General features: G+C 35.8%; 3 protein-coding genes across 4 annotated transcripts; all 3 read right to left on the bottom strand.

Annotated features, from left to right (window-relative positions):
* Window positions 1–1302: 1302 nt before the first annotated feature.
* Window positions 1303–5230, bottom strand: LOC137814114 (alpha/beta hydrolase family protein). Of its 2 annotated transcripts, none has more exons than XM_068616683.1 (5): window positions 4451–5230; window positions 3125–3209; window positions 2843–3012; window positions 2316–2590; window positions 1303–1766 (listed from the first exon to the last, which is right to left on the bottom strand). In XM_068616683.1, exons 1-5 carry the CDS (start codon window positions 4824–4826, stop codon window positions 1590–1592), a joined length of 1083 nt encoding a protein of 360 aa, XP_068472784.1. In that variant the 5' UTR covers window positions 4827–5230; the 3' UTR covers window positions 1303–1589. The 2 variants fall into 2 exon arrangements, with proteins under 2 accessions (XP_068472784.1, XP_090158936.1); XM_090302810.1 differs by having other exon boundaries at window positions 4407–5227.
* Window positions 5231–9075: 3845 nt separating this feature from the next.
* On the bottom strand, window positions 9076–10608 carry LOC137814113 (heterodimeric geranylgeranyl pyrophosphate synthase large subunit 1, chloroplastic). Its single transcript, XM_068616682.2, has one exon. The coding sequence runs from the start codon at window positions 10202–10204 to the stop codon at window positions 9416–9418; it is 789 nt and encodes a 262-aa protein (XP_068472783.2). The 5' UTR covers window positions 10205–10608; the 3' UTR covers window positions 9076–9415.
* A 450-nt stretch (window positions 10609–11058) lies between these two features.
* On the bottom strand, window positions 11059–13951 carry LOC137814112 (cytochrome P450 93A3). The gene is made up of 2 exons (XM_068616679.1): window positions 12731–13951; window positions 11059–11864 (listed from the first exon to the last, which is right to left on the bottom strand). The coding sequence occupies exons 1-2, from the start codon at window positions 13625–13627 to the stop codon at window positions 11229–11231; spliced, it is 1533 nt and encodes a 510-aa protein (XP_068472780.1). The 5' UTR covers window positions 13628–13951; the 3' UTR covers window positions 11059–11228.
* Window positions 13952–14263: the final 312 nt, after the last annotated feature.

The raw sequence follows: 14263 nt of genomic DNA, 5'->3' as shown, positions 1-14263 counted from the left end.
CAAGATTCAATGTGTGTGGGTCTGTAGTTGGAATGATGAGACCCTTGATTCGAAGAAGTGAGCATGAAGCTACGACCACCATGAGAGGAACCAGGTTTGCGCTGGAATTTGGCAGTAGTGGAGCGCGTAGGAGTCCAAGTAGCAACATCAGAGCAATAGGAGAAATAGTAAGATTATCAACATGGTGATGTTTGGCAAAGTGTTCTTCTTGGGCTAATAGCGGGGCTTCAATTTCATTGATGATGTATGATTCTTTACAAGACATGATTGATGCGACAAACTAAGCTGAAAGACCATCTAAAATTGTCTCAACGTGATCTTCAACAGAAGTATGGGCTCCTATGGCAACAAGCAAATCCACGATTTTCTTGATATCTAAAAGATAGGTAGTGACAGAACGTTCATTCTTGGGATTCTTGAGACGCAACCTGAACTTCTTGATCTGGACACGTGTGTTCGCAGCGAAATAGGTATGAAGAATGTCCCAAATTTGAGCAGAAGACTGAATACCCACTATCTTGGTGAGGAAAGGTGTGGTCATAGATGCTAACATCCAAGCCATGAGCAAGCTATCTTATTGTTTGTAGATGGTAGATGGTAGATGCAGGATTGCTGCATGTAGCAGAACCATCTTCAACAGGAATAAGAGGGGAGGAACTTAAGACCCATCAAGAAATTTGGACAGAAGTAAGCCATCTATTGTGACAAGAACCTGTTGCTTCCACAACAAAAAAAATTTCTTCAAACAGATTGAGAGATCGGTTTGGTAAAGAAATGGAGGGAAGAGGAAGAAGAATATAAGGATGAAGATGAAGAAGTCATGAAGCTAGTGAAGGTAGCAAAAGGCATGAGTGAGAGGAAATAAAAATAGCTATAAATACCATGTTAGGTATTGAGTGGGGCACATGAGAGAGAAAACTAAAGCGGATATTATTATGAAAAACTTAAGTATTACAAGATATATATATATATATATATATAAAAGAGACTCATGCAGATACACAGAGCATGACATGGAGCATGCTGTTACGGGCTAACAAACTATATTTAAAAGAAAAATATGTTCACATATATTGTAATTTATTTTCATTAAATTTAATAATAATTTTTTAAATATATAATCATGGGCATATGGCTAACCAACACTAAAAATAAAATAATGAACCATTATACAATTACACAAGTAGAATGAATGGTTATCACAAGGTGTTGTCCATAACTGACTCAAAGTCTCGGAAAATCCATCCATTTTTTATCACCTTGTTTATTCTCTTCTAACATGGCACCCAAAACACAAACAAGTCAATGAATGGATATCATCACAAATTAAAACTTTTAAAAGAGATTACAACAGTTAAATCCCATCCAACAACTGTATCAGTTTTTTCACAAAATTCAACCCCCATCCTTTTTAACTTCAATGTACATATTTTCTTGATGATTATTTACAACTCCTTCCCTCTTCATTTGGGGACGGATATCTGAGGTCAATTATGCATGTTATTAGTTAGGGTGAGAATTGGAAGAGAGGACCAATGTACCAATGAACAATGTAAAAAGCAAGTTTTTCTTCATGTGCAATAATCCTGTCACAACTGAGACTCTTTCCATGGTAATCTATCAAGACCATCTTTAATGGCTCTTCGAAACTCATCATTGTGGAGAATGAAGGATGAGACATGCCCACCTGTGACCCATCTCACCTCAGAACCTGGCCAAGCTTTCTGAAGTTCCAGGACTGAGTGCTTGGGGATGTATCCATCATCCTGCAAAACAATGTTGACAATAATTAAGAGCAGAAATCAAGTAGCAAATGCAGACATCTCAATAAAACAAGACTTTGTAGACAGCAAAGTGCCCATTCTGGGGATTTCAGAAGGCTCTGAACTTGTGAGATAGGGATCAACATTTTATGTTACTTGCATTTTATCCTAGAGTACCAGTTTTTAATTTAAACCAAATGTAAGAAAACCAAATTTTCTTCCAATAAAGCCCGTATAAAAACTAAATATATAGCAGTGTACAAACTTAAATTCTCTCTCGGATTAGGTATTCTTTTAACTTGTTGCTTTGTTGTCTCAACAACAGCCATACTCAGAAACAGAAAGAAACAAGGCAGCAGAAAGTGGAGGTGTCCATGTAAAAAAACCTCATTTATTTAATAGTTGATGCACATTTAACAACATAAATCATGAAAAGGATCTACACGGCCATATAAATGGAAAAGAAATTTAAATGAATGATTGTTAGATCTATGTTTCTTCCAATTTTCACTAAAACACATTCATAAGGTGATGATGAAATCAGGAACTTACAGTGGCGGCAACAAAAATTACAGCACTTGGGCTTTTGGGAACTGGAAAACGTGTGACATCTGTGAGAGAGAGAACATTTCTCATTCGTTCTCTAACATCCTCGAGAGTCATTGCAACCTTCTGGGCTGCAAGATCCTCCCTCAGTGCTTCCCAGGCAGTGCCATGCTTTAAAATCCCCTCACAGAATGCCACAACGGCAGAATGTGGAGACAGAAAAGGTAGCGTTGCTACAGGTGTAGGGTGAAGTGATCCAACCATGGCAGCATGTACTCCTCCTGGAGTACATCCAAATATTGCAAATATCATATAAAAGGACAAACCAAGAGATTTGAAAAGTTCAAACTTGTTTGATTTCGCCACTTGTGGGACTACCACTGTTTTGTTATCTAAAGACTTAGTTCAAGCAATAAATTTTACTTCTCTGTAGTTTAAAAGAAAATCACTGTAGCTGTGTAAATCATAATAATTAAACAGGACTGTGAACATAAAAATAGTGAGCTCCTTGCACGGGTTCAGACAAGCCTTACCCATACTAAGTCCACAAATACCCATCTTGCCAAAACCTTTCTCATAGTCCAACCAGTGTAAGAGACTGCGTGCCTCTTCAATGGTTGCTCTTCCTAATAAAAGCAAGTCACTAACACACAAAAGTTTTGCACCACGCTGCAGCACAGGCCTCCTTTGTCCATAAAATGGACTGCAGTTGCACAACCACAAATACAAAGCATATGTAAACGAATAGTTTAAAAAAACAAAAAAAAGTATGGTCCTTTTGGTTTCAGAATAAGATCATGAAAAGTGTTGTTGACCTCTCAAGTACCATGGTTGCAATGTTTTCCTTCATCAGTGGTCCACCAAGACGCAATCTTCTCTCAAATGTATGGTCTCCGGTTCCTGCACAATGGGGATGGGAGAATATCTTTTAGTTTTAAAGAAAATGGAAAGATCTCAAAGACTTGGCAGAGAGAATTTAATATTCTGGGTTTCAGTAGAAGAAGTTCTTCTAACATAATGAGCTTATCAAACTTTTAATATAAATAGTAAAACTAATCAAACTCATATAACCTTCAATGCAAATAATTCATGAAAGGAATTAAAGATCAAATAGTAAAACTAACAGAAAATGGTTTAGTGATGGTTTTCTTAAGTTTGCCCTTCAACTAAGTAACTCTTGTAAGAAGTGAAATTCCAAAGACCATAATCCTTTTTCCTACTTATAATGGCTGATCCAACCCATCCAATGTACTGTTCACTGAATGAGGTCCCCTTACGATTTTGTCAAACCACAAATTCAGATCATTGTTGCCTGTAAACAGACAAACAATACATAATAACTTTCAACATACTATGTTAAGTAAAGTAGGTCTTTGCAAGGGACGTGACATGATAGGGAAGAAAGATGTTAAAGATCTTCCATCGCCTAGAAACATAATCAAATTATAGTATATAAGTGGATTGAAACTTCACTTTATAAATCAAGTTTCATGAGGGTGAGATAGACTTAAAATTTTCCTTCTAAGATGAATTTAAGGTTTATCCTAACAAGATGTTGTGTCACTTGCTATTGGGCCACTAACAGATCACTTATAACTATCTATTTTCACCTTCCAAGTAGGTTGAGTTTGGGAGGCACAAAAAATAAAATGTTCAAAGCACAGATTAATTTGTCTATAGGGAAATGACTAAAGATCATACTATTACAAAACAACTATACAGTTTCATTCTAAACACTTTTAATAAGAGTAAATTACAATGACAGATATTTGGTCAAATTTCTCTCAATACCTCAGTTTTTTACTCTTACACAGACCCCTTATTTATATGAAAAATATTACACTGAGACTTTTTATCCATAAAAATGAACCCTTTTAATTGTTTGAAAAATATGATACTGTGTACCCTTCCAAGTGAATTTGTTATAAAGGTTAACAAAAAATAGATACATTGTAAGTAATCTCAAGAAATCACATGGAAGTAGTGCAATTTACTCTTCAAATAATGGTTGCATTAGTATATATTGTAATCAGGGCAACCAGGCAAAAACACTTTATTTTATCCTATCACATTTTCATAATTTAACAATTACTTAACTTGTTTTCCCCATTTGTGTGCCTAATCAGCAATGTCGTTGTTACCTGCAAGATGAACAACACAGGCCATTCTGTTGGGGGACACAGACTTGGGCATGAGGAATGCAACCCTTGCAGTGTGGCTCTCGGGGGGCAATGCACCTAGCAGTTGCTCCTCACAAGGGGTTCTGAATACCCCTTCTCTCAAACTCGCATTCTTTGTCTCCCAAACGGTTCTCCAAACCGGTTCAATCAACTTCGGAGGCCAATTCTGCCCCGCCACTTCCGGGAACAATTGATTTATCATCTTCTCCAGCATCTCAAGTTTCGTGCCACCCCACCCTCGGGAGAAAAACGGGGTGCTCATCTTAGTTCGGTGCATGAATGCTCCATAAATGTGGTCCAACACATAATGAAGCATTCCCAGATTCACCGTCACCATTGCTTTCCCAGCCCAATTGAAAAAAAAAAAAACACTTGAGATGAATCAAACCCGGTCAGGCAAAAGGGTGTCGGATGACGGCAGTGATACACGAAAAGGAGAAGAAGAAGATGTTGTGCAATGTGGAATATTGGTACAGACAAGCTAGATCTGAAAGACCAATGTTTTTACCAAAAATATCAGAGATGTCCACAAAAAGATTGATTCGTTGGTAAAATAAAAAGCGTGTTGCTAGTGGCAGCTAGAGAAAAATTGAAGGAGAACAAAAAATGGAGATTGTAATTGTGACGGGATCCAATAAACGGAGATGGAGAGAGGAGAAAAAAAGAGATATGGATGATAGGTGAGAGGCAGAGAACCAAACTGACCAAACCAAAATATAATACTGTGGGCAGAGGTTCATTAAAACTACTACTGACTTCTTTTCTTTATAGTTTCTGTCAAAAAAAATTTTGTTTATTTAGAATAGGCGGTTCGAATCAAATAATTACTAAATAAATATTACATCTATTCTTATAAAATCCATATCTTTAACAATACATAGAAAAAAAATCCATATCTATAGTTTGTATTTTTACTTTATTTTTCATTATATTTTAAAATTAAAAAATAAATTATAACAACATAAAAAAATATTTTATATTTATATTTTATTTCTAATTATCTTTTAAAATTAAACTATCCAGTTTATCTATATAATTTAAATTATACAAATATTTAATATATAAATTACATAATAACAATTAAATTTATATAAATAAATATTTCATATATAAGTTGTATTTTAGATTTAAAGAAATAATTTTTGTTGTGATATATAATTATTTGTGACTAGTGCTTAGTATTTGAGTTTATGCAATTATTTTATTACTAAAATTTATAAAATAAAAATATGTGTAACATATAAATATATTTTAGGATCGAACGGGAGCATGAACTAGTTCTTTAGTCATTCGACATAAGATGTAAATATTATATTAAGACAAGTATATAAGAAATAATACATGTTATTTAAATAAAATATTTTAATAATGTTATTGAATGTTATGTTAAGATTGAAGATTTAGAATAGTTATTGCAACCCAAAACAATGATGAGAAATAGAATAAAATTGTGTTATACAACACAGGTTTGGATGATATTAATTTTTGAAGATTCATACTGATTTTATTTTATAGTCATGTAAACTATAAATTATGCGTCAATTAACATTTTTACTCACACTAACTATGTGAGATCCTGTAATGCAAGATTTTTAAAATAATATTTTTTTGTGTATACTAGATTACAATTACATCAAACACAACAATATATTGGTTACCTGGAAAGTTATCGACATGTCCCCTAGTCCATTGGGGTGACAAGATTTTACAATGCAAATCAACAATGATACTACACCCGATTGTTTAGACAAGGATGATAGTTGGTCACAATGGTGTCCATCTATTTGTCCTTCAAAATAATCACCTAATAATATTAGTTTGGTTTTAAAATTGTAAAATAAATTTTTTAACACGATAAAGATCACCATGGAATTGTTGTGCCATCTCCATGTGTTTGAAGGAAAATCACGACAATGACTTTCGTCACCTATGTGATTTACAAATTCTTGTGTGTTGATTGGATCTTCCGAGTTCTGATTTAGGATAACAACTTGGACATTATGTGCCAGTCCAAGAACTATGTTAATGTTGCAGCTGCACTGCATCATTGTATGAATGTTGTAATAATATTACTTGTGTCAAAATCAATATCTTCTCATTGCTGCATTGGAAATCCTTTTGTACAAGATAAAATTGTCACTGAACTTGCACTTACAAGATATTCATTCTCATGTTTTGGTTCTTAAAAGGTGATTTTTTCTTATAACTAAAGTAATCTCATGGATTCAAATGTGTAAAGCACGCTTTTATTCATTTTTCTCGCGAGAACTTGTTTTAAGGTTGCCCTTGCACATAAGTAAGATCATTGTTGCGTAGGTGGGAACATTAACTCACCATAGTTACCCTCAACTACCATTATTTGAAAAGGTTTCATTCATCAATACTTGCATAAAGACTATGTTTGCTTACACACCTACATGAAACTCATCTCTAACTATTGCATTCATTGTTTTCCTTTGTTCTTCAACTGCATGTTCAATACGTTCCATGTGTGTAAAGGTATTTAATAGTTTTTCATTTACTAAGGTTTTCAAATCTCACTACTACTAACTTGTGTGTTTAAATGTGGTCTAACATTACATGTTATTTGTGCATTTTTCATAACTTTTGTCTTCCTTCCAGCACATGCATTTTATGTTATTATTTTGAATACCATACAACGTGGGACATTGTCTTTGTTTGTAATAAAAAGATAAAGTCTACTTATGCTTCCATTTGTACACATGATTAATGTATATCAACATTGGTATATAATTATTATGTTTATAATGCAGATGATGAACGACATGGAGAATATTTTTCTTGATGGCATTTCGTTATTTGAACAATGTGAGAATTCAAACATAGTTAATAACATAGATGTTAATAATGACGATGAATTGGTTCCTATAGTTGTAAGTCTTTTGATAAGGTTGATAGTGTTAAAAAAAATTATCGACAATGTGCTATTTCCAAGAATTTTTTCATTAGAACACGAAGTTCAAAGAAAAGATCCAACAATCCAATAAGGTACTTCGTGTTGGTTTGTGCAAGAGTAAGAAAATATGTGTTTCCCAATCCAACCGAAGTTAGCACCTATCCAACTCAAACTAATGAATTTCCAACTCAAACAATTGTTGGAAAAAGAAGGGGAAGTGATATATTATGTCGGTGCACGAAGAACATTCACATGACCTTAGCCTAATAAGTCATAGTTGTTTCAGGGGAATAGAAAAATCAATTTACAAACAAAGAGAATGTTTGATATAAATGAAGAGTTCGTGGTAGAATAAACAAGAATTTCGATTGTTTGTTTTTGCAGCTAGTGGTGATGGTAATATCGAATTTGTTAAATGAGATGTCTGGAATTATTTCATGAAACAAAATAGAGCTTTGGGAAATAAAGGAGATGGGAAAGCCCTTTTAACTCATTTCTCTTGTATGAGGGAGCTTCATCACCAATTTTTCTTCGTCATAGATTTGGACATTGATAATTGTATTTGTCATGTTTTTTTAGTAGACGCACGAAGCCATACAACGTGGGAAAGCTTTTGGGATGTTTTATACTTCGATACTGCATATTTGACGAATAAATATGACATTCCCTTTGCACCATTTGTTAGTGTTAATCCTCATAGGCAATCTATTTTGTTGGGATGTGGATTGTTGTCTTCGGAAGACAAAAATGTTTTTTTTTTCTTTCAAACTTGGTTGCGTTGTATGTCACATAGGTCTTCCTAAGACATTGTGACAAACCAATTCAGGGCAATGCAAAATGCAATTGAAGTTGTATTTCCTGATGTGCTTTCCTGATGCACGTCACAGGTGGTGCTTATGTCACATCATGAAGAAAATACTTGAGAAGTTGCAGGGGTATCATAAATATAAAGAAATCAAACGTACAATGAAGACGATAAGTGTATAAGTGCACCAATGTTAATAATTTTTTATTAATCTAGAAAAATTTCATTAGTCAATATGATTTAAGTAATAATGTTTAGTGATGTTGAGTGTCATGTTTTCTTAAAATATTTTTTGGGCAGAGATGTCAACAACGCAGAGGAGCGAGAGCATGAACGCCTTTTTTTATGACTATATCAATTCAATGACAACCCTCCAACAATTTTTGCACTAATATGACAATGCACTATAGAAAAAGGTTGAACTGGAATGCAAAGCGAACTTTGCTTCTTTGAACATTGTTATTCCTTGCACCTCCCAATCTAGCATTGAAAGACAATTTCAATCAGAGTACACACATGCCAAATTCAATGAAATACAAGCAAAATTTCTATTGAAAATGAAATGTGTTGCTCATAATGTCTTTGTTGAGAGACAAACTTGTCGATTCAATGTTGTTGAAGGGTTATTCTATAATGAAAGAACTAACTAAACACATAAATTTAGAAGTGAGTTTTAACTATGATAACCTTGATATTTAGGACAACTATTTGTTATTTTAATTTAAGAGAATTTTGTATCGACATTGCTTGGTTGTCCTTGAAAAACAAAAGTCATACAAGTACCAATGAAATATGTGTTAAACAAATGGAATAATAATGTTAGCCAAAACACAAACCTACATACAAACTTAAATAAGAACATCATACGGGAACAGGACAATTATCCCAAATTAATAAATTGAACAAATTGATCAATATGATAACTTGTGAAAGAAGTTTGGTGATATAGTTGAAATTCCCATAAGAATTGGAAGAAACTCTTCGATGTAAACTAACTCTTGTCAACGAAAATCTTCCCTTTTCTTTCCTAACAAGATATTCATACATTTAAAAATTTAACTCTCTCCTTCAGTGACTAAAACACAATTTCAATTTTCTTTTGCCCAATTTTTTTTTTCAATGATGAAAACACCTTTTGCCATCTCATCAAGTCCCGCCACATCACAGTTGTATACTATGGGTTCTCAACGTCATTTTCGTGTTCCTAATTGATTTTGCCTGCAATGTAATTAGTTACAGCAAAGAGTGGAGCTACCTTTGGGGTATCAAACCCAACCAAGATTTCCTTGGAATCCTCCACCAATTTCCGAGCAATCTCCTTAGACTTATCCACCCCCAAAACCTTGGGATATGTCAGTTTACCAGCCACCAAGTCCTTCCCCGCAGTCTTCCTCAATTTCTCCGTCGATTGAGTAACATCAAGAATATCATCCACAACCTGACCCATCAACCCAACGCAACGACCAAACATCCTTAATCTCTCAACTTCCTCGTCCGACCCACCCCCCATTATTGCCCCCAACACAACCGCACCTTCCAACAACGCCGCCGATTTGTGAAGGTGAATCAATTCCACTCTCTCCAAACCCTCCTCACTCGACAACCCTTCCGAACTCACATCCATCACTTGTCCCCCCGCAACGCCTTCCGCGCCCATTGATTTCGCCAATTCCACTATCGCGCGAACCACGCGGGTGGGACACACGTTCTTCGTCGACGCCGCCACGTGCTCGAACGCGCGCGCCTGCAGCGCATCGCCGGCGAGGATCGCCACGTTCTCGCCGAAGACCTTGTGGCACGTCGGCTTCCCTCGCCGGAGGTCATCGTTGTCAATGCAGGGCAAGTCGTCGTGGATGAGCGACATGGCGTGAACCATCTCGACGGCGCATGCGGCGGGTAGGGCGGCGTAATCGAGGCCTCCGACGAGCTCGCACGCGGCGATGCAGAGCACCGGACGAATCCTCTTGCCGCCGGAGAGGAGCGTGTAGCGCATGGCTTAGTGGAGCTTCTTGGGCTCCCTCAGCTCAATGGCTGCGTCCAAGGCTCGGTTCACAGTGTTAACCTTCTGCAGCATGTAAGCTTTGAAATCGAATTCAATTTCTTCTCTTCTCACAGTGTTTACGGATTGAGTGTGAAAAAGGGGACTGAGAAGTGAACGTGTATTCGTCTTCTTCAGCATAGACCTCGGACGAGCCCATCTTCCAGGATTCGCAAAACTCATCTTTGGTGTTTCTAAAGATTCCTCTATGCTACAACAAATACATTCTTTAGCCTCAATTAAGATTATAGTTAATATTTTATTGCATGCGAATTTCACGAGTCAATTATTTTATGGCTATAATTAAAGCATTTGTTGTTTTGTTTTACTATCATATTAAGATCCACTAACATATTTTTGCTGATAAAAAAATCATTAATATACGAAACACATATTGATGGCGAAGAAATTGAAGCTAAAGAAGAAACTCCAGAAAGGCCAGAGAAATTGCTTTGAAGTCAGTAATGGAGTACAACGAAATGCACTACCAACTTTTTCCAAATGTTAATTTAAAGAGAAAATGAGTAGATAAAGGAGAAAAATATCTAGAACTAGATAAAGACTTCAAAATAGCTTGATTATATTGTTGATGTCTTATATTAGACCATGTGTAAAAATAATACTGCTGGAGGAACATAAGCAAAAGATCTTTACAATTACGAAAATTGTTTGCTAGGGTGTTACAAGAGGTTCCAAACATAGTAAAGGGACCCATTTATATTTTTTGGATGTTAGAATCTTAACTATCAAAGAGGATAAGATAGCTTTTCTTTACTTCATGGACAATGAATAATCATGGATTCCCATACTTAAGATTGAATTTTTTATTTATTATAATAACAGGAAAATTTCAATGTTGAGGATGAGAATGATACACTGGCTATGAATAATGGTAAGAAGCAACACATGCACAAACACATGAAAGAAATAAAAATACTTGCATCTTTGACATGACATAATATGAATGGAAATAAAAAAGTCACATAGCAGGGAAAGGGTTAAGCCTTGGAATAGGGACACAAATCAAGGGGTGAGCCCTTGGAAGAGTGAGGCCAGACTTCTCTTCCATGTCCACCTTGTCATTGCCACCATTAACCTTTAACTGGAAACACTGAATGATAGCAGCAAGGTTCACATGCAGAATTTGTAATGCCAGAGATATACCAGGGCACCTTCTTCTTCCAGTTCCAAAAGGAAGAAGATGAAAACTTTGTCCCCTTACATCCAATTCACCATGCCCATTTCCCTCTTCATCAATAAACCTCTCTGGCCTGAACTCAAGAGGGTTTTTCCACTGATTGGGGTCCCTACCAATAGCCCAAACGTTGATGAACAATCGAGTGTTGGCTGGAATATTATACCCACACACCACTACACTTCTTGATGACTCTCTAAAAAGTAATGGACCAGCTGGGTGAAGCCTAAATGTTTCTTTAACAATGGCTTGCAGGTAAGGAAGGTTCTTAATGTCTGATTCTTCTACGATTCTACTCTTTCCAACCACTGCATCTATTTCAAGCCTTGCCTTCTCCAACACATGTGGATGGTTCATTAACTCTGCCATAGCCCATTCTATGGTTAGTGATGACGTGTCTGTCCCAGCAACAAATATGTCCTAAATGTTGTCATTAGAAACACACATGTTAGTGATGTTTGCATGAAAGCAAATCAAGAATGGACACCTACACAATAGGACTGCAAACTTTTATGCTTTCCACTCGAACAACAAAGACATCATTAAATCTTATTTCTCAAATTCAGCTATAAGCAATAATTTAATTTTTCTATCCCATTTAATAGTATTTTTTCAGAAACGCAAAGATGATGAAACAAAAGTGGAGTTGACAAACAGACAACGACGGAGCACAACAGTAGATGAAAACACAACATATATTGGTGAGAAGGAAGAAAAAAGAAAATTGAATATTTGTGAAAGTAGAGTAAGCATGAATTTGATTTTGATCCTGAATAAGACTAGTGTTAGTTATTAATTGAACTAACATAGTAAATATTCATTGTAACAAGTCAAATTTTAACCTATTATGTTATTTTAGATAATAATTAATATAATAAGTCTTATTATATTTACAATAGCATTTTTCAATTACTATAATATATGAATTAGAATCATCATAATAAATTGCTATTAGATATAATTTTTTTACTAGTATTTATAAATATTCTAGCTAAAATCTTTAGACTAATCTTTTATATCTTATTCTTCAAAATCACTTACCCCTTCTCTTGAATTCATGGTCTATTTATACACATCATGCTGCCTCTTTTACATGAACAGGACTAGTGTAAATATAGTCATTTACCACTTTATTTCAATCACAATTCCTTATTAGTGTGTTTTCTTACTGTACAAATATCAGTCTCTAATATTCTCTTTAAGCGAGTATCATTATTTAACTTTTCTGTACAAATATAATTACTCTTTAAGCATGAAAAAACTACAGATTTCCTTTATGGACTTACCAGGATGAAGGCCTTAATTTTGTCTTTGTTGAGTTTCATTTCAGAACTTTCATCTTCGAAGATGTCCAATAAAACATCAAGCATATCCTTAAACGGACGTGTTCCACCGGTTTGGTTGTTGTTCCTTCTTTCCTCCTCACGCCGCTTTATGATTCTGTCCAACACGGCATCAAACCTGTCCCGAGTTTCGTTGAGCCTCATGTTGAATCCCTGCAAATCGAAACGCTTCAAGAACCAAATGGAGTCCGATATGTTGAACTTCCCCACAAGCTCTGCGGCATCCGCCACCAGCTTCCTCATCTCTTCAACGTCCTTCTCGTTTTCAGTACTCGTCCGACTCACAGCCATTCTCGACACGATGTTATTCGAGAGTGTCATCAACTCTCCTCCAAAATCCACGGCCTCACCAGCCACCCCTTTTTCGAGCACGCGTTGGATGAATCTCTTGTTCTCTTCCTGCCTCACGGGAAGGAGCTGCTCTAACATGCGGCTACCGAGAAGTTCAGACATGCACAGTTTCTTCATGAACTTCCAATAGGGTCCGTAAGGCGCGAAGAAGAAGTCTTGGAATCCGTAGGTTAAGGCCTCAACGGCCACGGTTTGAACTGGGCGGTTGGAGAAGGAGGATTCGTGAGTTTTGAGGAACTCTTTGGCTGCTTCTGCGGTTGAAGCCACCAAACAAGGGACTGAGCCGAGGAAAAGGTGCATGATGGGTCCATAGCGGATTGAAAGCTTGTGAAAATCTTGGTGAGGTAATGGGGAGAGAAGGTGGAGGTGGCCAATGATGGGGAGGGCCATTGGACTTGGTGGAAGGAGCGTCTTGTTTTGTTTTGTTCGCAGTATGAATACAATCACGATGGTGGAGATCAAACAAACGAGTAACACTTGAAAAGCCATACCTTGAGTATTATCAAGTGTTCTTTTTTGTTGATTGTGAATTTGTGAGGTAGATTACAGTGAGAAACTTAAATAGTAATAGACATCTTCAAAGTCTAACCATCTACACCTTCAGATCTTTCCACTGGCTTTTGTTTTGGCGAGTGAGGAATTTGGCAAATAGACTTTGGACAAGGGGTATGGGAGATATATTCTTATGAAATTATCTAAAATGGAAAAAATAAGTAGCATTAATGACAGATAAGTTGAGACCAATGAGTTTCATTGAAGTCACAACTGCAAGAAATGGGGCTAAAGCAAGTTGCTGCGAGTAAGGCCTACTTTGGATTGCGTATCTATTTAATTTATTTTATTTGAGAACTAACTTTTTTATTAATATATTTTAAAGAGTGCCTATTTTTGAACCGTTGTAAAGTAGGATTATTTTATCGAAAACGTTTATTTGACCGAGTAATTTAGTAACAGTCATATAAACTTTGAAAAATCAATGATTGTTAAATGGGAGTGTGTTATCCTACACTTATTGTATTTTATATGGTGTCAAAGAATATTTTTCTATTATAAAATTCAGTTTTGCTTGGCTATGCCTCATCTACCATATGCCTTCCATTTCTTATTTTGAACTTAAAACAACAA

The sequence above is a fragment of the Phaseolus vulgaris genome, chromosome 1 (assembly GCF_051622355.1).
Source record: "Phaseolus vulgaris cultivar YP4 chromosome 1, ASM5162235v1, whole genome shotgun sequence".
NCBI classification, from domain to species: domain Eukaryota; kingdom Viridiplantae; phylum Streptophyta; class Magnoliopsida; order Fabales; family Fabaceae; genus Phaseolus; species Phaseolus vulgaris.
The sequence above is the reverse complement of the archived record's forward strand: the minus strand, read 5'-3'. Positions and strand labels throughout refer to the sequence as shown.